The sequence below is a fragment of the Ursus arctos genome, unplaced genomic scaffold (genome assembly GCF_023065955.2).
Source record: "Ursus arctos isolate Adak ecotype North America unplaced genomic scaffold, UrsArc2.0 scaffold_34, whole genome shotgun sequence".
NCBI lineage: Eukaryota > Metazoa > Chordata > Mammalia > Carnivora > Ursidae > Ursus > Ursus arctos.
The window spans coordinates 4351520-4378651 of record NW_026623030.1 but is presented as its reverse complement, the minus strand read 5'-3'; the positions used below and the strand labels follow the sequence as shown (position 1 = coordinate 4378651).

General features: G+C 47.4%; 1 protein-coding gene across 2 annotated transcripts in view; it reads right to left on the bottom strand.

Moving 5' to 3' along the window:
• CDC45 (cell division cycle 45) overlaps window positions 1-27123 on the bottom strand; it is a 34290-nt gene extending 7167 nt beyond the window's left edge. For both annotated transcript variants that reach the window (XM_026486361.4, XM_057305838.1), the window contains exons 1-15: window positions 26293-27123; window positions 26107-26166; window positions 25225-25317; window positions 23579-23716; window positions 22466-22612; window positions 15999-16054; window positions 14572-14620; window positions 13135-13196; window positions 11228-11278; window positions 9770-9889; window positions 8023-8154; window positions 7656-7754; window positions 6998-7159; window positions 1273-1411; window positions 1106-1189 (exon numbers count right to left, since the gene is read on the bottom strand). In XM_026486361.4, the coding sequence (XP_026342146.1) occupies window positions 1106-1189; window positions 1273-1411; window positions 6998-7159; window positions 7656-7754; window positions 8023-8154; window positions 9770-9889; window positions 11228-11278; window positions 13135-13196; window positions 14572-14620; window positions 15999-16054; window positions 22466-22612; window positions 23579-23716; window positions 25225-25317; window positions 26107-26166; window positions 26293-26343 (1443 nt within the window). In that variant the 5' untranslated portion in view covers window positions 26344-27123. The remainder of the gene's footprint in view (window positions 1-1105; window positions 1190-1272; window positions 1412-6997; window positions 7160-7655; window positions 7755-8022; window positions 8155-9769; window positions 9890-11227; window positions 11279-13134; window positions 13197-14571; window positions 14621-15998; window positions 16055-22465; window positions 22613-23578; window positions 23717-25224; window positions 25318-26106; window positions 26167-26292) is intronic.
• Between the last annotated feature and the right edge of the window lie 9 nt (window positions 27124-27132).

The following is a 27132-nucleotide window of genomic DNA, read 5'->3' as shown; positions in this document are numbered from 1 at the left end:
GGCATCCCAGGACACGAACCAGGATAGTTGGTCATCCTATGACATCAGAGCCTGGCTGGTCGTGGTTGCTTAAGAAATGTCTGAGGGGCACCTGGGTGGCTCAGTTGGTTAAGCGTCTATCTTTGGTTCAGGTCCTGATCCCAGAGTCCTGGGATCAGCCCCACGTCAGGCTCCCTGCTCAGTGGGAAATCTGCTTCTCCCTCTCCCTCTGCCCCTCCCTCCCGCTCGTGCTCTCTCTCTCTCTCTCTCTCAAATAATAACATTTAAAAAAAGAGAGAGAAATGTCTGATAAATGATGGGTCCTGTGGGAAAATTCACCCATTTTACAGATGAGGAAACTGAGGCTCAGAGATCAAATAATTGACTTCATATCACACAACTGGTAAATGAGGAGACTAAGATTTGAATAGAGCCTAGAAGACTTTCAAGCTCATGTTTTGTCCCTAGTCCATCTTTTGTCATTATCTGATTGTCTTCACATAATCCTCAGATAATCATTTTGTAGGTCAGTTCAGCAGTATGAGATGTCAACCTATTAAACATTTTGTTTAAAGTTGCCCCCAGTGTAAACCCTCATCCAGGAGGCGGAGTAAGGCTCTGATTGTTGAAATGTGCGGGATCACCCTTTCTGTGATCACACCCAGTGGGGAGTCTGATGTTAGCTGGGTCGCACGGGGGGAGGGGGGGTGGTGCGGGGAGTCCCAGGCCAAGGCAAAGAAGGGTGTTAGGCTGTGCAGAAGAAGGAACCACACATGGAAAAGGGAAAGCCAGGCCAGAAAACAAACTTTTGCTGGGAAGCAAGTCTGTGCTATAACCAACTTCATCTTTCCTTGATCTGCCAGAGCTGAACATAGCCCTAGCCCCACATACTTCATGAGGTCCCTTCGTACTTGTCCAAGTGACCAGGAGGACCAAATGATGAAATCAGAGCTTGTAGGAACTGAGATCCTAAGGGTCAGCTAAGGAAAACACAGCTCAGAAAAAGTGAGTTTTTCCCAGACCAGCAGGTACACAGCTACCAGTACCCCAAGGCCAGCTTCTAAGGCCTGGTCCAAACGCCACTTGGAGGCTCTACCTTCTGGCGTCCACCCACCCAGCTTCTCACCGAAAACACAAAGGACTTGAGCAGGTGTCTGCTAAGCAGGCTCAGGGACGCTGGTTTGGAAAACAGCACAATGTCTGGAGTGCCCTGCAGAGGGAGGACACAGAGATAGTGAGAGGGGCCTGTTGGCAGGCGTGGCCTGGTACCCATCTGTCCATGAGAAGCCTGACCTCCATGAGGGAGCAGTAGAGGAAGGGCCCCTGGGAAATGACAAGGTTGGTGCAGAGGCAGCTGGCAATGGTCTGCTGTGTGGCTCGCAGCTGCTTCTTGGCGAGTTCCAGGCCATGGTAGAGCTTGTCCAGGTTACTCCTGTAACGGGGCAGACACACAACTTTGGCACAGTCACAAATAGAACACTTGGTTCCTGGGAGGGTGTGCAAGGATGAGTTTCATTCTTTTCCTCCTGCCTTCCCTATCATATGAAAGGAAGGATTAGAGGTGCCTGGGTGGCGCAGTCGGTTAAGTCGGTTAAGCGGTTAAGCGTCTGTCTGACTCTTGGTTTTGGTCGTGAGATTGAGCCCCATGCTGGGCTCCATGCTGGGCGTGAAGCCTGCTTAAGATTTTCTCTCCTTCTCCCTCTGCCCACTCCCCCACCCCCGCTCATGCTCTCTCTCTCTCTAGAAGGAAAAAAAGAAAGAAAGGATTAAAACAAGTATAAACCCACAGTGACCAAGATTAAAGGTGGGAAGAGGTGCCTGACATCAGAAGACAGGAAACTATAAGCCAACAGAGGGAAGACACTGCCCAGCAGGTTCTGGAAAGTGCCCAGAGGACTCTGACAGAGGAGGGGCCAGGGCAAGGGCCAAACGGAGGACGAGCGCCCCCCACCATGGGTGGATTTTTATTCTTCTCTCCCAGAAAGGAGGGTTCTCTTCTAAATACATTGAAATGAACTCTCTGTGGAGAAGTGTATCCAGAAGTTGAGAGTCCCAAACTGTCATATCGGCTCCCCACCCACCAAGATGAAGCAATGTCTTGTAGCCAGCAGGCTATGCCCCAAGACCCAGGGCCTCACCAGGCTTCCACAGCCCCCCTCTCGAAAGTGAGGACCACCAGATATTTGGGAAATGCCTGTGCCCTGAAAAAATGACCATAGATCAAACAGAGATGATTTGGAGAACAAAAGAAAACTTAAAATGAACTCTAATTAATATCTTCAAAGAGACTGGGCAACTAAGAAATGCGTAAACCACTAGCAGGATGCCATGAAAAGGGAACAACCAGAAACTGGAAGTAATTGTGGGAAGTAAAGTGACTGCAAAAAAATTAAAAATTCACTCAAAGACTAGAGGATATAGTCAAGAAGCTTCCTTCACATCGATAACAAGACAGACACGGAAAACATAAGGCACAAATCAGAGACAGAGCATTGTTCCAGGAAGCCAGGAAAGAAAGAATAAAAAACACTGATGTATGTGTGGGAGGAGTAAGGAAATAGTACAAAAGCATTCCTAAGCTGAAAAATCTGGGGCTTTGGATGGAAAGGGCTCACCTGAGAACCCAGAAAATCCATGAAGCAAGATCCACCCTAGACCCCTCATGATGAAATCACAAAACACTGAAAAGAAAAGAAAAAAGTCCTGCAAGCTTCTTTAGGTGGGATGAGAGTGAATTTACAAAGACACACGAACCAAGATGGCTCAGATTTCAATTAGCAATACTTGCTGTCAGAAAACAGGGGAGCAATGGAATCCACATTCAACAGGAAATTACCTGCAGCATTGAATTGTAAATAAGCTATACCAGGAACCAGATGAGGGCAAAATGAAGATATTGATATGCAAGAACTAAGAACTACTTCACATGTGCTCTTTCTTTAAAAGTTACTTGAGAATTGTGCTCTAACAAAATGAAACAGTGAAAAAACCAAAGACAAGGATCCTAAGAAACACTGGCTCTAACCCAGGGCACAGTCAAGTGCCATCAGTGGTGGCAGCAAACAACAGGCCTAGAAATCTGTAGGTCCAGGCTGGTGTCAGAAGACAGAACCCCAGGCTTTCCTGGACAAAAGGGACTCAGGGAATACCTCCTGGAAGGAGAGCTGAGAAAAAACTTGATATGATAAAGAAGGCAATTAAGATCTCCAGGAAAAACAAAGAGCAGTACCAGAAAGTAATGTAATCACTGCACATGAGTGACTGTTATATTTTATTAGCACAGTGAAGTAACACTATTGATTTTCATCTTCTAGAATCTATCTACAGCCAAAAATGAGATGACTTGCATTCTATTCTCTAACCCAAGATTAAGTGTTATTAATCCTGAAATTGTAAAAGCATAAATTTCACAAACTGAAAGGTATGGGGAAAGAGAAAAGTAAGAATGCTAATATCTTTTCCTTACAAAGTAGGGAGACAGAGACAATGGTGATAGAACAAGATGTAAGTACACTACAGTTACAAAGGAGCTACAAATAGTGGCATAATTGTACCCACAGGAGGGGGAAGGAGCACAAAAGAGGAATAAATATCCTGTCATAGCAGGAAGTCAGTAGACGATGTCTAAAACTGCTCCATCAACTCTGGGATGAGGGCAGCAACAGTTGATACAATAGTTAACAGCATTTCCTCAAATTTCTAGATAAATATAGGTAGAGTAACCACACTGCAAGCCAAAAATCTAGGACTCTCACAACAAAACAAGAAAATAAAGGAACACTACAGACCCCAAAATAAATATAAGCAGGGGGAACAGACCACCAACTGACCACAAGACTGGTGTATCGCTGGAGTCAGTGTGGGAGGGAACAGAGAAGCAGCAAGACCTAAGAATGATGCAAAACTCCAGACAACTGCGGAACAGCCGTCCAAAATGAAAGTTTTGCCCTGTCCAAGAGGAGGTGAGTGCAAAGAGCTGTGGTAAAGTGCAAAGGGCCATGGTAAAGACTAAGGGGCAAGAGCAGTCTAGCTCGGGAGTCCCACCTGACTAGCCAGAGCTCCTTTCCACAGTGAGGAGAAAGTGCTGAGAATGGAATCAAAATTGAGTAAGATAGAGAATATATAAAAAGGGAAAAAGAAGGTATAAATAAAAATGCACTGGGATAGTAGTGGAGGTTCTAGCAGGTAGATTGGAAAGGAAGAAGTAAAACCATTTCTATTTGCAGATAACATAATCTTGTATATATGAAATCCTAAGGAATACACTATTAGAGCTATTAAACAATTTCAGTAATGTTGCAGGATACAAGATCAATATACAAAGATCAACTGTATTTCTATGCAATAGCAATGAGCAGGCAAAAAGAAAATTAAGAAAGCAAGTCTGTTTACAATAGCGTCAAAAAGAATAAAATATTTAAGAATAAATTTAACACAGAAGTACAAGAAGAGTTCATTCTCTGAAAACTACAAAACATTGTTGAGAGAAATTAAAGAGGATCTGAGTTAATGGGAAAATATCCCATGTTCGTGGACTGGAGGACTTAATATTGTTAAGACAGCAATACTCCCCAAATTTATCTATAGGTCCAATGCAATCTGACTTCTCTGCAGAAATTGACAAGCTGATCCTAAAATGCATATGGAAATTCAAGGAACACAGAATAATTAAAACTTGCTGTAAAGTAACAGTAATCAAAACAGTGTGGTATTGCCACAAGGGTCGATATACCAACTGATGCAACAGAACTGAGAGTCTGGAAATAAATTCCCACATTTATGATTTTCAACATGGTATCAAAATGATTCCGTGGGGGAAAGAAGTCTTTTCAACAAGGTGTTAGAACAATTTGGATGTCCACATGCAAAAGAATTAGGTTGAACCCGTTCCCTTGCACCAGACACAAAAATTTACCTCAAATGAATCATATCTAATGTAAAGGCCCAAACTATAAAACTCTTAAATGGCTTCTTAGATATGACATCAAAACCATAAGAAACAAAAGAACAAAGATAACTTGGACATGATCAAGATTAAAAACTTGGGCTTCAAAGAACAGCATCAAGAAAGTTGAAAAGATAACCCACAGGATGGGAAGAACTATTTGCAAATCATATGTTTTGATAAGGGATTCCTTATTTAGAATATATGAAGCAATTCTTATAACTCAATAATAAAGAGACAACTCAATTTGAAAATGGACAAAGTGGGGCGCCTGGGTGGCACAGCGGTTAAGCATCTGCCTTCGGCTCAGGTCGTGATCCTGGCGTTATGGGATCAAGCCCCACATCAGGCTCCTCCGCTATGAGCCTGCTTCTTCCTCTCCCACTCCCCCTGCTTGTGTTCCCTCTCTCGCTGGCTGTCTCTATCTCTGTCAAATAAATAAATAAAATCTTTAAAAAAAAAAAAAAAGAAAATGGACAAAGGGCTTGAATAGACAATTCTCCAAACGAGACCTACAAATGGCCAATAAGCACATGAAAAGCTACTTAACATCATTAGCCATGAGGGAAATGCAGATGAAAACCATGAGATCCCACTTCACACCACTTCACACCTCTTCATACCACTTCACTCCAGGGTGGCTGTCAATTAAAAGACCGACAATAACAAGCGTTGTCGAAGATGTGGAGAAATTCAAACTCTCATATGCGGTTGATGAGAATGTAAAATGATGCAGTCACTTTAGAAAACAGTCTCACATTTATTCAAAAGGTTAAACAGACTCATCATATGACCCAGCAATTCCACTCCTAAGCATATATCCAAGAATGAAATGAAAACATATGTCCACACAATGTATCTATGTGTATTTATGGCAGCATTATTCATAACAGTCAAAAGGTAGAAACTACCAAATGTCTGTCAACTGATCAATGGATGAATAAAATACAGTATGTCCAGATGACAGAGTCTTATTTGCAATAAAAAGGAAAGAAATTCCTTCATGTTGCAACATGGATGAACCTTGAGAACATTAGTCTAAGGAAAAGGAGCCTGAAATTTATGACTATAAAGGACCAGGTATTGTCTGATTCCATTTATGTGAAATGTCCAAAACAGCAAATCTATGAAGACAGAAAGTCGATTGGTGGTTGCCTGGGGCTGGGAGAGATGGGGGATCTGGGAGGCGATGGCTAAGGGGAACAGGGTTTCTTTCTGAGGCGATGAAAATGTTCTAAACTTAGGTAGTGGTGGTATTTCACCACCTTGTAAACATACCAAAAGCCAACGAATTGTACACTTTAAATGGGCGAATTATATAGTGTATGAATTATAGCTCCGTAAAGCTGCTTTTAAAAAGTATGCTAGGGAACAGGGCCAGGAAACCCCAGGAAGCAGACCCCTACATTTTTTAATACTGCACAAAGGCAACAGAAGTGGCAGTTCTCTGAAGTGAGAAAAGCTGTCTGAATCATGCCTCCTCTGAAAGTCAGGGAAGCGGAATTCACACACAAAACGAGCAACGGACAAGCCCCTTTGGTCCCAAGGTAAAATCCTCTCAAAGTTATTATCAGAAAAAAGGGACTAAGGAGCAGAATAGCATCCCTACCGACAATGAAATACTCTAGAAAGATATGTCCCCAAAAGGTCGACACTGTATTGTTCTATTTCAAAGCAAGCTAAGAGACATGAGAAAAAATAAAACAAGACATCTCAGGAAAGGAGATAAGAAAAATTTAGAAATAAAAGGGAAATAATTGATAAATGAAGATTAAATTAGAAAAAACACAAGGATTAGTAAACATCACAAATAATGTCTGAAGAGGGAAAAGGAGATGAAAAAAAATTTTTTTTAATCAAAAAGAAAGGAGATTTAGAAGGATTCAAGAGGAAATGACACATACTGAAGATAGATAGGAAATGTGTCACATGCACCCCTAGTTCTGGCAGACTGTGATTCAGTTTCTGCAGGACACAGTCACCACCACACCCTGGGGTCCCTGAAGAGTGTTAGGCTGAGGGCCAGAGGTGGCCTGTGGGGGGAGGACAGGAGCCCACAGCCACACCCACTACCTGGAAAGACTGTCCAGAGCCTGGATGAAGTTATCTGTCCCTGAGCCGTCCTTCTCGGGACTCTCCATCAGCGACATGGTCGCAAAGACCACATCGCTGGCCAGGAACTTATGCTTAAACCCAAAGTGAATGCTGAAAGTCTGCACGCGCATGTCCTTCATCCTGCAGTGGGAGGAAGCAACACTGTTGTCGGCACTGTGTGCATGTGGGAGTGCTCTCAAGTTGTGGGTGAGCTCTGTCCCTCCCTGGCCCCTGCTACTGCTCATGGCAAGACCACTCTGGTCCCAGAATGCAGGGGTCAGAAGACCTGATATCCCAGCCCTGTAACCCAGGGCACCAAGTGCCTTGTCCAAATCTGTTCCACTGGTTGGGAGGCAGAGCTTGCCTGCACCTAGCCCCAGTGGGCCCTTCCCAGGGCCATTTCCTGTGTTCAGTGAGGCTAGACCAGCTCAAACTAGAGGTCTGCACCTCGGTCCCAGGATTTAAGGACCTGGACTCCTCTAGCTCTGGACCTACTTTTAACCCAAAGAGAACTCAAAACTTCAGGAAAGGCTAGACAGTTCACACTCGCTTGTGCATTCTTGTTTTTGCATTATTTTAGGAATGTGGCTAAAGCTGAAAGCTGAATGAAGCTTAATCCAGAAAAACATGTGTTTACCCAAATTTGTTTGCAGACTCTTCGATCATCTCCCGCAAATTCTCCTTCAAGGAGATGTCCATGGACTGGAACTTCTGCTTCACCTGTTTCAAGGGGAGGCTGGAAAGATGACAAGCACTGGTCATACAAGTGACCTGGCTTCAGATGGGAGATCGCTAAACAACAGTAGGATGGAAAGCACCCTATGAGGGGTCCCAGCACGTGCAAACAAGGGACCTTCAGAAGATATTCTAGGGTCTCCAGGTGAGGTGCTTCCGGTAGAAACGGGTAGCCACTGGATGTTGGTCACAATGAAGGGGAGGGACTTTTCCCTTGGGGGTGGGGGGGGCGGAGGGGCGGGGACCTCCGGGCCGAGGTGGTCACTCACCCCACGTCGGCGAGGAACTCCTGGAGCCGCTTCTGCCCGTGCACAGACCAGAGCTTGAACCTGGCTGCGGTGTAGCACGTGTTACACAGGCTGTCATGGAGGGACCAGTGCTGGTAGAGCACCAGGCGGAGGCTGGGGCCAGTCAAGGAGGCTGTGGCTGGCGGCGCCCCGCAGCTGGCAACGCATGGCCCCACCCATCCTGGGACAACCAGTTATCACACGGGTAACCTGGCGCTCTTTGACCTTCTTAGCTTAATTTGACCCATATAAAGAGCTTGTAAGCGGGTGTACACACACCACTATCACCCTTGGGTTGACAGGGAAACTGAAGCGCAGGGGTTCTGAGAGTCTATGTACTGTGGTGACAGAGAGAGTCCTTGTGGCCACACAGGGCAGTCCAGGCTGTCATCCCATCTGCTCCCTGCGTGCTACACGGGTGTCGGCCCTCCCCCACATCCGTCCCTCTGCCGGGACCCCCTGAGCAAAGCCCACCCTCACTCTTCTTCTTAAACATGCTCTTTACGGCTGGTGGGGCTGCGAGTGCGGCTGTGGGTGAGGACAATCCTGTTCTCCCGCACGCCTCTCGTCCCCTACTCCAAGGGTCTCAGCAGGATGCCAGGCTGGCTCTGCTTGCATCCTACAGTCAGTCATGCTGATGCCCTGACACCACTTCTGTCAACACACCTGCCACAGAGGCCTGGCCTCTGGGCACATGGTGGGCTCTATCCTCTGTGCTGCCCCTCCTGACGGCTGGGCCCTGATCCTCAGACGTTGTATGTCAGGTCCTGGTGGGCTCCCCATCCTGGGAGCTCGGCTGCCTCACATCTGGCACCGCTTCCTAGATGTGTCACGGCCACCTCCTACTTGACCCATCTAAACGCCATGTTTATTGGTCCCCATCTATCACAGTAGGCACAGGGCAGCATCATTCCTGCCATCACTACCTACCACGGAAGCAGTCAGGCCCCAGCCACGCCTTGCGCCTGTGGCTGTCAGTCTCCCCACAACCAGCAGCCAAGGGACCTTTTAAGCACAAAGAACTGAACTCAGCAACCCCCTCAACCTCCCACTGCCCTAGGCTCTCTGACCCTCAGACCCCACCCATCTTTCCAGCCACTTCCTCAAGCTCACCTCAGGGCCTTTTTGCACAGCCACAGTCTTGGCCCAGGCTGCCCTCCTTCCCGTGGAGTATGGCTAAGTCTCAGTCTGAGATGTGGCCTCCCAAAGGCCTTTCCTGAGCACTGCCACCCAACAAGCCCCTGGTTACTGTACCAATGCCCTACCTCTTCTCATGAAACATTTGCGCTCTGTAATCATATGCCGGCTTACTTCTTCCTGACTGGCTTGGCAAGAGTCTGCGCTTATTACCACACCACCTGCGCCACACAGGTGGGCCCTGCAATGCACCTGCCCACACGCACCAGGCCCAATGTGAGCCCTAAATAAACGGATACTGCTCCCAAACACAGCGCTGGCATTTAGGAGCCAAAGCCACACAGAAGAGCCAGGACAGAGGCTGCTCCCCAGTCCCCGGGACTTTGCGCAGCCTGGAGAGCGCACCAGGGCCCCTCTCTCACGGTAGCCGCAGCAGCGCAATCCACACCTGCAGCTCCGCAGCCACAACCACACCCCCCACAGGGGGACGCAGGCTGGGCCCACAGACGTGACACAACAAATGGTGGGCTGCTGAGCAAAACTGAGGGCCAGGGCACTGCCTGTGCCTGGCAGGCCTGAGCTGCAAGGATACTCATACTCGAAGGAGATCCGCGTGCAGTCCACAGAGAGGGCGTTCTCCTCGTCCTCATTCCGGTGGTTGTGCCGGGACACGTGGCGCTGCAGGACGCCGACGTCGGTCACGTACTTCATCCTGGAAAGAAAGCCCCGCCAGCCGCCTGGGTGGGCGCCTTCCTCTCACACACAGCCAGGCCACGCGGCTTCCCTCCTTCCCTCGGGGGAGCCCCCCCTCCCAGGCTCAGGGGCTGGCCCACCACACAGGCTGTTCCTGCCAGGACTGACGGAGCTCCGCCACCACTGTGGAGAAGCCGAGTGTGGCTCCACAACCAGCGCCTGGTGGCCGGGGGTGTGAGGAGACAGAGCAGAGAGCAGTGGGCTCTGGCTGGACCCCTGGACCCCCTGCACTCTCCTCTGGGCAGCGGCTGTCCTGCCCTTACTTTTTTGAGGCCTCCTGAGGGTGGGCACTCTGGGAGGCCACGGCCCTGTCCACCAGCCACGGTCAAGTGGACAGATCACATAGTGTCAGTAATCCCAGCAGAGGGTGTGGATCCTGCACAGGAAGCAGGGGAGGGCAGACCCCAGTCCAGGTCTACCTGCAGGCAGCCACTGGGCAGGACAGTGACAGTGAAGCCTCACATGAGGGGCTGCCCCAGGTCAGGGATGGTGTCTGGCACTACACACACCCCATGCCATCCTTAACATGGAAGGGGGAGCAGGCCCAGCAAAGTGCCCAGGCCTGTGAGACTCAGAACCCTCCCAGTCCCTGGGCTATACTGCAGGACTCAGGTGGTCAGAGTGGGGTGGGAGAGGCAGGAAATGGGGGCACAGGGGCCTCTGCAAATTGCACAAGGAGTCCAGTATATGCAGAAGCTGTGCCAGGTGACAGGCTAGCGTGCCCTTGGACAGGGTTCGGGTATGGGTCCCTGTTGATTCTCTTGGAGTTCCCACCTGATGGCCACCAGAATGGGGACCCCATGCCTCCCTGGTGTCTGCATTCTGGGGTAGCCCCTCAGCTCTCCATCAAGAGTGACGGGGAGCCTGCCCACTGAGAGGCAAAAGAGAATTCGGCTCCATGCCAGTCCTCCTGGCAGTCCTTACCAGCCTTCCCCTTGCCTTTGAGATCACATCCACCCTCCCTGGCAGGATTCCTGGGGCCCTCACCTCCTCTTCCCAGCCCATGTGCAAGGACATATGGAGAGCCGGCAGACTGAGCTCCCTCCTCTCACCTCTGGCTCCATCTGGTGGGCTTCCTGAGGGTGGACAAAGCATCCACACCAGGCCACACCCCACCCCACCACAAGTCCTAGTCCCAAGCCCATCCTCAGTGATGAGGATCCAGGCCCAAGGCCAGCTCCCTCCCCGACAGGGCTCTGCCACCCATCTTCCCACTGCAAACTGGAGCTGCAGCCAGGCCATGCACATGGCCCCAGCACAGGCCAACCTTGGACAGCCTGAGGGAACACATCCTTACTGGGTGATCTTGTCTTGTACCCACTGGTCTGTTAGTCCAACGATGGCCCACCTGGAAGAGAAAAGAGCAACAAAGCTCACAGGAGCGTCCCTCACCAGCTGGCCAGGCCCAGGCCCACTGTCGGACAGGCAGTCTCTCCTCTGCAGGGTAGAAAGGTTATGGGGCCAACTCAGGGCTCCCGGCACAGTGTCACTGCCGTGGGAGCTTTCAGGACCCAGAAGGGAGATCTCCCAGGACAAGGATGGCAGGCATGATGCTGTCTCTGTGTTTGGCTGACCACCATTCTCTACCCTCATCCTGCTGGAGTGGGACTGTAGCAGACACCATATTCAGGTGCTGGTGGATCCTAGCGCGTCATTCCACCTCGGAGCCCCTCGTATCACCTGCCCCCTCTGCAATATGCCCTGCAGCACAGCAGACCCTCAGCACGCCCATGTCTCCCTGCCTTGAAATGATGGGACAGAGTAACCGCATTTAGGCCTAAGAACCTTCCAAGGTCCTGTCTCTTAGCTCATCTTTTGTGGATGAGATGATAATGGAGATCCAGGTTGGCTTGACCTCTCCAGGGTCACGGCCAGCCACTGGCAGGAGGGACCAGGACCTCAGGTGTGTACCCTCGGTCCCCAGGCCACGTCCTTCAAGACCCTCCTCTGGGGCCAGAGCTGAGAACAGCCAGAGATACTGGGTGCAAGTGAGGCAGGGGAGGCCCTGGAAGGCTCACAAGGGGGCAGGGTATCTAAGTGCCATCTCTCTCAGGGCAGTGAGCCCTTCCTCAGAGGGTCCTCTTCAAAAAATGCTACCCTGCTATGTCTTCCCCAACACACCCTTCCTCCTTCCAACCTTTCCACACATACATTTTGTATCAGGTTATTTTGCGTTTGCCCTTGTGCTGTTTCTGGAGTTTTCTGGAGGCATTTCACAGGGGCATGTTCTGACATCAATGCTAAACTGGGGGTGTTTGTTGTGAGTGGGCATACAGCAGGTGCTCACCAAAGGCTCCCCAATGGAGTCACAAGCTGTGGCTACAGGGCACAGTACAGGACTCCCACCTGACCTTACTGCAAGATCTCTTGATGCACAAGTTGGCCCCTGTGCCAGGGCATGTGATTGTCAGTCCACACCATGGAGGAGGACTTGAGGCGAAGAGAGCTGAGCCAAGTGCCCAAGGATGACAGGTGGGCACATGGCCAGGCACCAGATCAGGGTGATGACAGAGCATCCCTGGGCTTAGGTGTGGCTAGTGCCTTGAACCTGCCCCAGCCCCTGGCTGTCCTAAAACCCTGATTCAGCAAAGAGCATTACAATCCCCACCGTGGGCTCAGGGCCGGGAAGGGCGTCCCCTCCTCATCTCGTGGAGGAGAAAACCAGGACCGAAGCAGAGGGCTGAGGGGGTGGAGCAGGCCAGACCTAGACTTTCTTTGTTCAGACTCCGGGTTTAGTTTCTAAACCAACCTAAGTTGCGTTGAGCACTTGTGCTTGTGGCCCGTGTAGCAGACTCAGAGGTGGGCTGATGGGTATTCCTGTGCCAGATTTCACCACACATAGGGGTGCAAAGATACCTAGCAAGGGCTGCCTTGTTCAAATCTCATGCTCCTTCTGTTACCCAAATTTACCAGGCAGCAAGGCTGAGTGGTAGGGTGGGCAGGGCAGAGCTGCAGTCAGGCTCCACCCTTGACTCTCTGCACCTAACAGTGCTCCCTCCATTTCCCCCAGGAGTTTGTACTCAGTCAAGAGTCTGAGGAAGAAAACCAGGGCTATGCAAATTCCCAGAAAGGAGCTGTGTCCTATATTCCTGGTGGAAACCGCACAGTGATGTCTTCCTCCAGACCCTGTTCACACTGTGGGAGGACAGAGGTACTTGGAGAAAGAAGCCCAACACAGCACTGGTCCTGATGGGGCCTACATACCACAGCATATCATTCAAGTCCTTGGACATCATCCACGCCAAGTCGAACATCACCATGGCTGACTGCAAAGAAAGAAAGAAGCCTGAGGTCCAAGGCAGCTGTGCTTATAGGAGGGGTACACGCTGGGGCTGGGCTGCACAGCTGGGCCAGACCTGAGCTGTCTAGGATCCCAGCCAAGCCCTGCAGCTAGGGAAGGAAGCGTGGGTGGATTCCAGGCCAAACTGAGGGAAGAAGACAGAGTAACTTAAGTGACTTGCACGGTCTCCTCTGCTAACATTCCTGGGTGCACACTTCATCATGTAAGGGAGAACATCTGGGTACAGCACTGTGTGAGGGCCCCTACACATCTCACTGTGTGCCTCAGTGATACCTGGGGAGGCACCGAAGCCAGGAGGTTGGGGGCCTATGTCCACATGCTCTTCCCGGCTGGCTGGTAGCCTTACACACACACACACACACACACACACACACACACACACACACACACACTACCAGGAAGGCTGGGTGAGGCAGGGCCTTGGTTTCCACTACCTGGACATTAAAGAGGGAGGATGCATCAGGACCTCTGTGAGGAAGATCTTTCTAACAGGGCTGTCTGCAGACAGAAGCGTCTAGCTCCCTGTGAGCAGAGTCTGGGTTTTGGTAGGAGACAAGGGGGATCAGTGTCCAACTAGAAGACTCTAAAGTCCCATTAGCTGTGTGATGCTGAGCTACCCACCAGAGAGCATTTCCAAGGGAATGGTCCACAAATCTGGAGGGAGCCAGGCATCTGTCTCCACACCCACCTTATCCACTGCTTAAAAATTTCCATATCCTGGCGCAGAGCAGAGAGGGCAAAAAGACGATCCTTCAAAGGATGCTGGGACCTTGACAGTAAAAGGGATGCTGGAAATATGGTGTTCAGAGTTCAAGGCCCCAGGGCCAAATGCTAATACTAAACACATGATATTTTATTGGAAACTTATTTTCTGGGGCTCCTTAAAGCCCTGACCTCTGCTCAACACTACCAGAGTCAACACAGTATGTTTTCCATGTGAAAACACATATAGTAACACACGCAGTTCCATAACACACACAGTAACGGGCCTCTGTAATTCTAAAGCTTTATCTTCTTGCACAGAGACTGAAACAGACTTGTTCTGTATTTTTGATGCTGAACAAAAATAATAGCTGCTGTCCTATGGGCACCTATTGGGTGTGCAGGACCAGCCTAAGAACTGCCTCGGAAATGAGGGTAGCTCTCTTCCTTTTACAGAGGAGAAGTTTAAGTCTCAGAGAAGCTGTCCCATCTGCCCTAGGTCACACAGCAGAAGTTGTGGGCTCCGATTCAAACCAGGCTTTTGTGGTTCTTAAACCTATGTTCATTCGTCCTCATGTTTTAGGACACTGACCCCTAGAATCAGAACTCTATGGTGAAGTACACCCATCCGTACGTACCGATGTCCCGTGATATTCATACTGTTCGTAGTCGAAGAGGATGTCTCTTCTATAACGACATAAAACGCAGGTCCTCAACAGGCAGCAGTGCAAGGAAGACCAACATCTGGAAAATGCTAAAACTTGACAGTACTCAGAGACACACAGATCAAGTCATCCACTTACGGACCCTTTCACGGAGTGTACGTGTACAAGGCAGGGAAGGGAGTAACATTGACACAAAAGGCTTGTGGCAATGAAAGCTGTAAAACGGCATAGAATAGTCGCAGAATCCCACTTCTAAGAAATCATCCTAAGACAACAGTTCAAAGAAACAAGAAAGATAGCACTGTGTGCACAAGGTTGTTCATCACAGCTCTACTTGTCGTGGCAAAATACGGGAAGGAACCTCCAGTTCAAAAAAGAAGGGGACTGGCCAAGTAAGCACAGCACGGGTTATAAGAGCTGTTCGGAACTGTCGAAAATGGTTATATTAAGTGAAAAAAATGCAAAATTAGGTGCATATTAGGATCATATAAAATATGCACAAGTATGGATACCCCAGGAGGATTGATCCAAAGTCAGAATCTCTTCCGATCAGTGAATATGGGTTATATTCACTTTTCTTTCCTTAAACTTCCCAGGATGGTTTTTCACTGTCCTTCCATGAGGCGTGGCGAAGCATAACACTCTCAGCTGGAGTAGCAGAGCCCTTCAAGGACCGGATCGAGCAAGGAGATCTCAGCTCAACGGCACTGCTGCACCGTCACCTAAAGCTACAATCACCTTTCCAGTTTGTTTTTATTTTCGAGCATTTCACTTTTTTTTTTTTTTAAGATTTTATTTATTCATCTGAGAAAATGAGCAGGAGGGAAAGGGAGAGAGAATCTGCAGCAGACTCTGCACTGACTGCAGAGCCAGATGCGGGCCACACAGATCACAGATCACAACTTGAGCCGACGCCAAGAGTTGGACGCTCAAACCAAATGAGCCACCCGCTGGCCCCAGAGAACTTCACTTTTTAAATCTGCAATGTGGAGAGGAATTATGAATAATTCAGTTTCCTTTCCACGTACTTTCTTTCTATGAAAACCTTTACACAGTTTGTATCTCATTTATAAAGAACGTACAAATAAAAGTACATCTGGAAAACTACAAAAATGAAAGACAAAGGGCTGTCACCCCTAACAGCATGTATTTGGGAGACCTCTGGGCCCAGTCCTGCCACTCGTGAGACCACAGGGTGATACAGAGGGGACCCAGAGCTCTTCTCCAATGCAGGGGCCGCATGCTCACTCCTGGAGCCACCGACGCAGAGTTTCTAAACTAAATGAATTGTCCTCAAATGGAAAAAAAGAAAATTGTATCCAGGCCCCAGGGAAAACACAGGTATCCCACAGGGATTGCGGGCTCCGTGGCATGGGGTACTGCTTGAAGTGCATACTCACCTCCGAGCCTCCCACTCTCTTCGCTGCCTCCTCTTCATGGTTTGTGCCACTATCTCCTGATGAGGGGACAAAGAGAACAAAGGGTTGAGCAAAGAAGCCAGGAATTTATCCCTGTAGCCTGAGAAGGTTCTGATGAGGCAGAAGCCACTGGGCATGGACCCCCCCCCCCCCAAGGGAAAACATGGGTCACTCATTCCCATATCCTGAGCTCAGGCCAGTCCTGGAGGAAGGAGGAACTGAGGTGGGGAATGGCCAGGACTCCATTGCCCCCACCACTGTGTGATCTAGGATAAGCACATCGCCACTTCGTACTGGCTTTCCCACCAGATTAATAAGCACTGAAGTTTCCTATATCCCTCCACGTGCCAGCCACTGTTCTAATATTATAGGCACAATCCCTTTCGTTCTCACAGCAAAGGCATGAGGTAGTATGGCGGGTTTACAAATCTATGGTCCCAAGACTTCTGCTTCCAGAAAGATGGAAATTGTCTAATTTTCCCTATATGTCCACTAAATATATCTGGAAACCCTGTCAACATATATAAAGCAAACAAAATAAGACTCTGGAAGGTGGAGAGGAAGGCCAACCAGCTGGGGATCCTAGGACCTGAGGAGTGGCAGATGAGTTCCCTGGGTTTTGATTTTGGCTTACATATCCCAGACTTGAAGCTGAAGAAGCTGAAGAAGCTGGCAACCTGGAAACAACCAGCACAAGGGAAAAAATCCCCCCAAAAAGCCAAGGACCCAGAGGAGCAGCCTTGAAAGACAGAAAACTTTTAGACAATAATTGGTCTACTCTAGCCACCACCACCAAAAACACTGTGGCCCTACCCCTATCCACCCAGCAAAGACCAAGTGGGAGCCCAGACTCCCACCCTGGTGAGCACCTCCCACCTGTAACACCTCCACCTTTCACTTGAAACACCTTCCAACATGTTCACTGGGATGGTATCAGAAGAGCCCAAGTAGTAAGCCTGGATTTTCCTTGCCCACTGGTAACAAAGAGCCACTCCTCTTACTGGCTAATGGAGGTCAAGTGGGGAATCTTGAACTTCTACCTCCACCTGACTATAAAGAGACCATGCCAGAGTGATGTCACAGAAAGCAGATAAAACGGAAGGCTTAAATAAGACCCAGAATCTCAAAACATAATATAAAAATGTCCAGGTTTCATGCGAAAAGCACTCATCACAACAGTAACCAGGAAGATCTCAAACTGAACACAAAAAAAGGAAACCCATAAATGCCAACACCAAGAAGACAAAGATGGTAGAATAATCTGACAAAGATTTTATTATTATTTTTTTTTAATTTTATTTATTTATTTGACAGAGGTAGAGACAGCCAGCGAGAGAGGGAACACAAGCAGGGGGAGTGGGAGAGGAAGAAGCAGGCTCCCAGCGGAGGAGCCTATTGTGGGGCTCGATCCCATCACGCCGGGATCACGCCCTGAGCCGAAGGCAGACGCTTAACCGCTGTGCCACCCAGGCGCCCCTGACAAAGACTTTAAAGCAGTCACCATAAAAATGCTTCAATGGACAATTAGAAACAAAGTTGAAACACATGAAAAAAAAATAGGAAGCTTTTGCAAATAAACAGAAAAATAGAGATGAACCAGAGAAATTTACAACTGCAAAGTACAATAACTGAAATAGAAACGCAGCAGATGGGCTCAAGAGCAGAACGCAAGAACAGAGAAAAGAACCAGCAGATACAATGATAGAAATGATCCAGTCTGATCAAGAGATGGAAAACAAACTGGAAAAACAAACAAACAACCTCAGTAACATATGAGCCTACAACAAAAGACCTACCCTTCCTGTCATTGGTGTCTTGGAAGGAGAGGAGAAAGAGGATTGGCTGAAAACACACTAGAAGAAATAATGGCTGAAAATAAAGAACCATGGCTCGAAATTTGGCAAGACACATAAACCTACAGATTCAAGAAGCTGACTGAATCCCAATAGGTTAAACCCAAAGAAATCCACACCAAGATACATGTAATTAAACTTCTGACCATTAGAGTCATTTTTTTTAAAATCTCAAAAACAGCAAAAGAAAAATGACATCTTAACTATGGGATAAAACAATGTGAATAGCAGCAGACCTCTCGCTAGAAACCACAGAGGCCAGAAGAAGGAGCAGAACGTTTTCAAGTGCTGATAGAAAAGAACTGTTAACCCAGAACCCCACACACTGTGAAAATATCTTCCAGGAACGAAGAGAAAAATAAAGTAATTCTCAGAAAAAGGAAAACTAAGAGAATTTACTGCCAGCAGATTGCCTCTAAAAAAAAAAAAAAAGAAAAATGGTTACAGGCGTTTCTATAAACAGAAGGAAAATGACAATAGAAAAACCCCTGGAACATCAGGATGGAAGAGAGAACATGCTGAGTAGAAACTGGGTAAATACAATAGGCTTCCCTTATCCTCTTGAGTTTTATAATCATTTCCATTGTTGAAGCAAAATTTATCCCATTGTATGATGTGGAACTAAATGAACACAGAGGCTATTTTTAAGACACGTACATTATAAACAGAGGAGAGTAAGGGAAGTAAAGGAAGCTAAGGTTTCTACATTTATAGACTGTTTTCTCTAAATCTCTTTGAGTGTGCACCCTTATCAATATAGTTCTGAGACTATATCTTGAATACAAGTGTATTTACAAATCATGCAGGTTTAATTACATTTGAAGTATTCCCAAAAGTGTTAACTTTTGGGCACCTGGGAAGCTCAGTCGTTTAAGCATCTGCCTTTGGCTCAGGTCATGATTTCAGGGTCCTGGGATCGAGTCCCACATCAGGCTCTCTGCTCAGTGGGGAGTGTGCTTCTCCCTCTCATTCTCCCTTTGTGCTCTCCCTCTCTCTCAAATAAATAAATTAAATATTTGGGGAAAAAGGTGTTAACTTTTATTAATATCAGGTATGTAGGCCTAAACTTGGATGACAGCAAATGCAAAGTTAGAGAAGCAAGTAAAAGTACTCCATGAACAAGCGATAAATACTAGAAAACTGGACTGGCCTCCAATGTCATTCAAAACAAAACAGAAAAAAAGAGACGGGGTCCTGGTCTAGGTTAAAAAACAATTAGGGGCGCCTGGGTGGCACAGCAGTTAAGCGTCTGCCTTTGGCTCAGGGCGTGATCCCGGCATTAAGGGATCGAGCCCCACATCAGGCTCCTCTGCTATGAGCCTGCTTCTTCCTCTCCCACTCCCCCTGCTTGTGTTCCCTCTCTCGCTGGCTGTCTCTGTCGAATAAATAAATAAAATCTTTAAAAAAAAAAAAAACAATTAAGAGGGGGCACCTGGGTGACTCAGTCGTTAAGCGTTTGCCTTCGGCTCAGGGCGTGATCCCAGAGTCCTGGGATTGAGCCCCGCGTCAGGGTCCCTGCTCTGCTGGGAGCCTGCTTCTTCCTCTCCCACTCCGCCTGCTTGTGTTCCCTCTCTAGCTGGCTGTCTCTCTCTCTGTCAAATAAATGAATAAAATCTTAAAAAAAAAAAAAAAACAAAAGAATAAAAGCAAATGTGCCAGCCCTGGTTGGATGATGCTTCAGACACAAAATCTATTTTGGGGACAATTAAAGAAATTGGAATATGGGTTGAATAGGTGACATTACTAATTTCTTATGTATGATAATGTTACTGTGTTGATAGAGGAGAATGTTCTTAGGAGATGCATATGGAAGAATTTGTCAGGGAGCATCATGGTGTCTGCAACTTATTCTCAAATGACCTAGCAAAAAAAAAAAAAAAAAAAAAAAGCATATATAGAAAGAAGGCAAACTAGCAAAAGTGGAAAATGTGAAAAATTGCCAAATCCAGATGAAAGGTATTTGGGTATTCACTGTACTATCTTTTTAAATATTGCATACGTTAGAAAAATACCAAAATAAAAACTCTGGAAAAAAGTATGGAGGTTCCTCAAAAAGTTAAAAATAGAGCTACCCTACAATCCAGCAATTGTGCTACTAGGTATTTATCCAAAGGATTCAAACACAGTGATTTGAAGGGGCACCTGCACCCCAATGTTTATTGCAGCAATGTCCACAATAGCCAAAATACACAAAGAGCCCAGATGTCCATCAACAGATAAATGCATAAAGAAAATGTGATATATATGTATATATGTATATATATATATGTATATATATATATACACACACACAATGGAATTATTACTCAACCATCAAAAAAAATGAAATTTTGCCATTTTGCAATGACGTGGATGGAACTAGAGGGGATTATGCTAAGCGAAATGAGTCAAAGACAAATACCACACAATTTCACTCATATGTGGAATTTAAGAAATAGAACAGATGAACATAGGGGAAGGGAAGGAAAAATAAAATAAGATGAAAATAGAGAGGAAAACAAACCATAAGAGACACTGATCTCTAGGAAACAAACTGAGGGTCGTTGGAGGGAAGGTGGGTGGGGGGAGGGGGTAACTGGGTAATGGGCATTAAGGAGGGCACTTGAAGCAATGAGCACTGGGTGTTATATGCAGCTGATGAATCACTAAATTCTATGCCTGAACTAATAATACAGTATATGTTAACTAAATTGAATTTAAATAAAGAATTAAAAAAACGCTAAAATTATAAAACTTCTGAAAGAAAAAAAAAAGCTGGTGGGAAATTATGTATATTATAGGAGTACTACAGAAAGCATTCACAAACTCAGATTCCAAATAGATGCGCTAAGAACGTCAATGGAAGCTCTGACATGTTCTTACAGCTCAGCAAGAACCATCGACATTCTCTTTACTGCCAAACACGCTGGTCAGTTCTCACTTACCTGTCTCCCACAGAGCCCTAGCATCTGTGGATACTATGCACTGGACACACAGAAGATCCTAGGGATCTTCCTGGCTCTTTCCTTCCTCATTCAGGTCAAGTGTCCGCGGCCACCTTCATAAAAGCAGGCCATTCTCTGTCCAGCCCATTACCTTGCTTTAGTTTTCCTCATAGGACACAGCTCTCCACTGGAAACCATCCTTGAACTGTGCTCATTTACACATTCCCTATGTCTCCCCCACTGGAAAGGAAGCTTTGTGAAGGCAGGACTTTGTTCTCCCCCAGGGACCCTAGAGCCTAACCAATACCTGGCACATATTAGGTGATGAAATGTACTTACTAGTCAGGATAGAGAATTCCAAGATACTAATCTGCAGAACATGAATGTTTCCAGGGAAAATCCTACCAGATACTGACATTTGGGGCCTGACGGAAAGCAGCTCATTAATAGATAAATGAATGTTATAACAAAAAAGAGCTCTTACACATCAAAGATTAAAAGATGAAGACCAGAAGTTGGCCAGAGAGCGGAACAGATAAAGAGTTGGACAAGAGGAAAGAGAATCTAAGAATGTGCCTGAGGTCCCTGATCAGACCACCCAAAACTCTAGAGAAGGGACTGGTCAAAGGCAGGGAAGGCAAGAAGAAAACATTCCTACCTTTGCAGAACACGCTCCCTAGATGGACAGAATGTCCTGAATGTCCCCAAAATGGCTCAAAAGAGCTCTGCTAAAGCACCTTATTGGGAAATGTTAGGCCAAGGATGAAGGGAAGACCCCCAAACATTTCAGAGGCAAATTTCAGCATGCACACCAAGGATTGGGAGCCAAAGGGCATGAGCTTCCGCCACAACACTGAACACTAGAATAAAATATGGCCCTCCTGTTAGAGGAACAACCATCTGCCATCTTTAATGTTCCATGTAGCAGAAGCCACCGCATTGGGTAGGCCACTTCCATTGGCCAGGCCCCAGATCAGGTAAGCACCTCAGATCCAAGACTCACAAGGCTCAAACCACTCTTATCTTTGCACACAAGATGCTTCCCCTGGAGTACCCACTGGGGACTGAGCCTGGCTGAGAGCCAGACCCATCTTGTTCCTCCATGGTGACTACAAAGAGCAAGTCTTGAGAAAGTGGGGAAGGGAGGTGATGCTTATGCTATTTATTGTTTCTCTGTATGACTTTTTTTTTTTTAAGATTTTATTTTTATTTATTTTAGAGAGAGAGAGAACAGGGGGAAGAGCAGAGTGGGAAGGAGAGGGAGAGAGAATCTTGAGCAGACTCTGCACTGAGTGTGGAGCCCGACTCAGGGCTTGACCTCACGACCCTGAGATCAAGACCTGAGCCAAAACCAAGAGTTGGGTGCCTAACTGACTGAGCCACCCAGGCGCCTCTTTGTATCACTTTTAAAGATGTATGCTCTCTGATCGAAAGGCTGAGCCATCCTAAGTTTCATCTCATCTGATGAAATTCTATTGTACGGACAAGGATGTCATAGCTCAGAGAAGTTCAGTAACCTGCCTGAGGCCACACAGCCAGGGGATGGTAGAGCCCAGGGTCAACACCCATGCCTGCTGAACCGCAGCTAACCCTGCACCCCACAGGCTCCAGTCTGAGCTCTGACCTCTGGGAACCACAAGTCCCTCAAGACTGAGGGGAGGCCCAAACCCACCTCTTCCAACCGTGTGCGCTTCTCAGAAGGCTCTGACCCATTGTCACTTTCACTTCCTGAATGCTCCTCATCCTCTTCTTCATCCCTGAAGATATCATCATAGGCAGGAACTTCAAGGTCATCATCTTGTTTAATGAGTAGTTTGATCTAAGATTAAAACAAAAAGCAATCAAGGTTCTCCTCTCTCATTGACAGAAAACTCTCCATCACATGTTTTTCTCTTGCAGAATCTTATTTCTCAATGAGCTGACTCGTTCAGTGTTCTGTACAAAGAGTCCCCAGTTTGAGAGAAGAATCTCAAACTTCTCAAGCATTTTCTTGTTTTCATTTCCACTCACTGAGGCACTGCAGTTGTATCACACGATATGCAAAAATTCCAGAAATTTAAAAACCATCCGCAGTCATTTAAGTCTGAGAAAAAACCTCCCTCTTATGCCACACACCGAGCAAACAAAATGAATATCTGGCAACTTGGACTCTGACAGAAGACATAAAGATGTGTGACACCTAAGTAAATATACAACTGCTGTCTCTAAAAGCAGTTCCAAGCTGATTTCGCTTAGAGAGAGAACTTTGGGGCCAACAGTTTGATAACACGGGTCGGGGGGTTAACTCAGAGAATGGTTAGGTGGCTGCCCTGTGCCAGGCTCCATGCTTGCTGCTGGGGTTCAAAGAGGAAGCACAGCATGGCCATTTTAGGCTAACGGTGTCCTTTTACACTATTGTCTTGCTGGTCCTCACACCACCCTTTGGATGGGCAGGGAAAGTGCTAGACCCACTTGTAGGGCTAATGCCTCTAGATCCTTTTATTCAATGATGCCAGCTGGGCCTGAGCTCTGAGGGCAGGCTTGGTGCAGTGTTCTGGTCCTTATACTTCCCAAGTTAAGTGAATTCCAAAATGCATTCTGGAGTGCCTCTAAGACTTGGGTGCCATGTTTCTCACCAGAGATAAGCAAGACCAGGTGCTTGCCCTCAGGCTGTTCCAACTCCTGTAGCGGAGGTGGATACATGCCTTGCTTAGAACATCAGGTGCGATGTTGTCCGTGGCATAAGAGGTACAGAGAGATGGACAGGAGAACTCAGGGAAGACACGAGCCCCAAAGGCCAAGTTACCTGGGCATCGTTGTATACGTTCACGACGTTGACTGGCCTGTGGCTGTCACACACAAAAAATATAGCATCTTCATCAGGCTGAAGGATATCCAATAGGTCTACGTTAGCTCCACAGTTTATGAGGATAAAATAACGGAACTGGAAAAAGGAGAGAGATTGTGAAGTAAGTGCCTTGAGGAGGTCCTTCATTTCAGCATACTAGGCCCCTGAGTCCTGCTGAGACACATCAAGCTCTTGACACCAGGCAAGGCCCTGATGGTGTGAGACTCCGAAAATGGCAAGCCCTGGCCTGTGTTAGTGCTTTAAAATATTTCACATGCTATTTCATTTCCATGATGACACCACGAGACAGGCCCCACGGCTTCGCAGAGCAGCACGTGGAGGCTCAGCGTGACTCAGTCTCATGCACAGGGCCAAGAAGCTGATAAGCAGCAGACCAAGACTTCAAATGTCTCTCAAAGCCTCTTCAGATCTCAGATCTCAGTCACCCTACTGGACCGTGTTGCCTCTCTGTAGTAACAGCATTATACAGGTTTAAATTTGTAGCATGTCTTGGGCAGTCCATACTTAACGGGCACAAAATATTAAATTGAGTCTTATTACATCCTATCACTACAGAGAATCCCTTCCTTATAAATACCAAGTTGGCACCAGTACACTCCTTCCGTGATGACAGGAGCTCCAGGCACGGATTTATCTCTGCTATACAGTCCTAAATGTGGCCACAGACCCCAAAGACCCTCTTCCCTACTCCAGCCCTACCCTGTGGGATCTAAAATGTCCCATCTCTCAGTATAGCCCCATACAGAAGCACTAGGAGTCCCGCCTCTGTTTACATTGCAAAGGGAGAAGATATGTTCCTGGATTAACATTTGGAAACTGGAATACTTTTTCTTGGATAGATAATGTAAAATAGCAGTGTAATCTAACATAATTTGAATGAGGCCATATCAAAAACTAACTACTAAGTTTCAAGCACCTTACAATGAAATATCAGCAACACAAATTCAAAGTTAGAAAGTGTCCACATTCACTATCTTATTTTTTTTTTTAAGATTTTATTTATTTATTTGACAGAGAGAGACAGCCAGTGAAAGAGGGAACACAAGCAGGGAGAGTGGGAGGCTCCCAGCAGAGGAGCCTGATGCGGGGCTCGATCCCAGAACGCCGGGATCATGCCCTGAGCTGAAGGCAGACGCTTAACGACTTAACGGCGCCCCAAGATTCACTATCTTTTATTTGGTTGTCAATTTTTTTTCTACAACTTGAGGGTAAGTTACCCTGTACAGCTCATTTTTTCCTTCCACGTTGTCTAACATAGCTGATACTTAAATATACATGCAACCTATTGTGGACATAGAAGGAATGCTAAGTGTTAAGAAATTGCAACTGAGGGTGCCAGGGTGGCTTAGTCGGTTAAGCATCTGCCTTCAGCTCGGGTCATGATCCCAGGGTCCTGGGATCGAGCCCCACGCCAGGCTCCCTGCTCAGTGGGGAGCCTGCTTCTCCCTCTCCCACTACCCCTCTTTGTGTTCCCTCTCTCACTGTGTGTGTGTCTCTCTCTGTCAAATAAATAAATAAAATCTTAAAAAAAAATTGCAACTGAATAAAATAAGACTAATTATTCTAAAATACTCCTTTCATACCTGTTCTTTATGCTCAAGAAATGCAGTTTCAAGTTCTTGCCACCCAGAAACTGGAACCAGGGTATACTGCACGTGATCACACTGGAACAGGGCCTGAGAGAGATTAATTTCAAACCTATCAAATTTAGGCCATCTACAATTTACTTTGAAATGAACTTAAAAAAAAACAAAAACAAAACGATGGATTGAGAAACGAATGACATGTGATAAAGCAAGAATGGTAAAACGTTAAGGGGAAAAACTAGGTTATGGGGATATGACTGTTCACTATATCATTCTGTGAACTTTGCCTAATTTTTGAAAATTACCAAAGGAAAACATTGGGAGGGAAGCTCATCTTATTTCTGGGTCTTCTGAGAAGTAGTTTCTGACCCAAGGGCCTGACCAAAGGTCATGTAAACATTGCATCATATTCAAAACAGAACCAATGATCTTCCCTGATAGACGAAGGAATCTGGATTTCGGGTATTGCTTATGACACCACTGTGCCCTCAGTTGTCACAGACTCCTCCGTCTGAAACCCCACACTTGTGAAGCCACTCCAGGTCTAAGGGTCTCTCCAATGCAACCATTTTTTGGCCCAGGTTATTGCAAAAATACTAACTAGTATTCCTGCCTTTTGCAGAATCCTTCTCTAATTTACCCAACACTCCTGCCAGCAAGACGACCTCTCAGAGTGCCCCTCCCCAGCTTTCCTTTGCTCCAGCCACTAAGGTAGCCTGCGCTCTCAACGTGAGGGCTGGGAAGAGGGGCGGTTCTCTACTGTGCTCCTCACCTCCAGCCCCGACTCCCAGCACACCCGGCACCCAACTCCTCCTGGGGCCTCGCCTGCATCCTCACCTTTCGCCCCGGCCCTTCCCTTCCAAAGTACGCAAGGCTCACCTGAAGGATCTTGCAAGCGCACAGAGCGTCCACGTCCGAGGCCACGAAGAGAAGAACCCTCTGTCGGGAGAAGAGCGGGCCAGTTGAAGGCAGAGACCAGAACACGGGCCCCTGGTGCCCTCCCACGGCCGCTCCCTCTCATCCCTTCCCCCCGACACGGCCATGAGGTCCAAGAAAAGGGGTCACCTGGCTCTGGACCACCTCGTAGAACTCCTTGCGGAAATCGGACACGAACATGGCCACGGCGGCCGGACACCGAGAGCTAGTGCAGAGACTCCAAGAGCAGCCGCAGCGGTCAAGACTCCCGCCAAATCAGGACTCTCCCGATTGGCCCAGGATCCAACCAATCGCTACTTAGTTCCCCCAGCCTTTCCCTCTTTCTGATTGGGTCACATTGGAGGCGGGCACTAGCACTCCGCCATTCAGGCTGGAAAAGTCAGGCCCGCTCCTAAACGAGCGTCATCCACCGGCAGAACGCAAGCACGGTTGCCCACTTCAATCCTGACTCCCATTTACCCACAAATCCAACGCTTGGTGGACATCTTTAGTTTGGGAAGAGAAGACTATTGCCTCCCACTGGGAACTCCAGGGGAAAAAAAAAACATGCCATAAATTCAATGCACATATACATCGAACGAAGTCGTCAGTTTACGATTTCAAAAAGCTCTCGGCGCAGTTCGAAGGCGGATGCGCGGCTTAATTCCGCCAGCATCCTCGATGGCTGCCGCAAAAGGCGGAAGGTCTACGTGCATTCTGGGTAGTGTAGTCGACAAAGAGAGTGGGCCTCACTAAATTCGTCTAGAGGGGAGTATTAGAAAAATGTAATTTAAAATAATTATAAAAATTACTCTAGAGAGGACAAAAAATTAGGAAAGGGTATTTTAGTGTGTACCCCCAGGGAAATTTTAGACCCTAGTGCCTTTGCCTGGCTTTTCGCATTTGCAGCCGACCCCAGTCTTCCTCATCTCCCCCCGGGTCTCAGGTCCGGCACTTCCGGTGAGCCTCCCAGGGCGTCGGAGCGGAAGC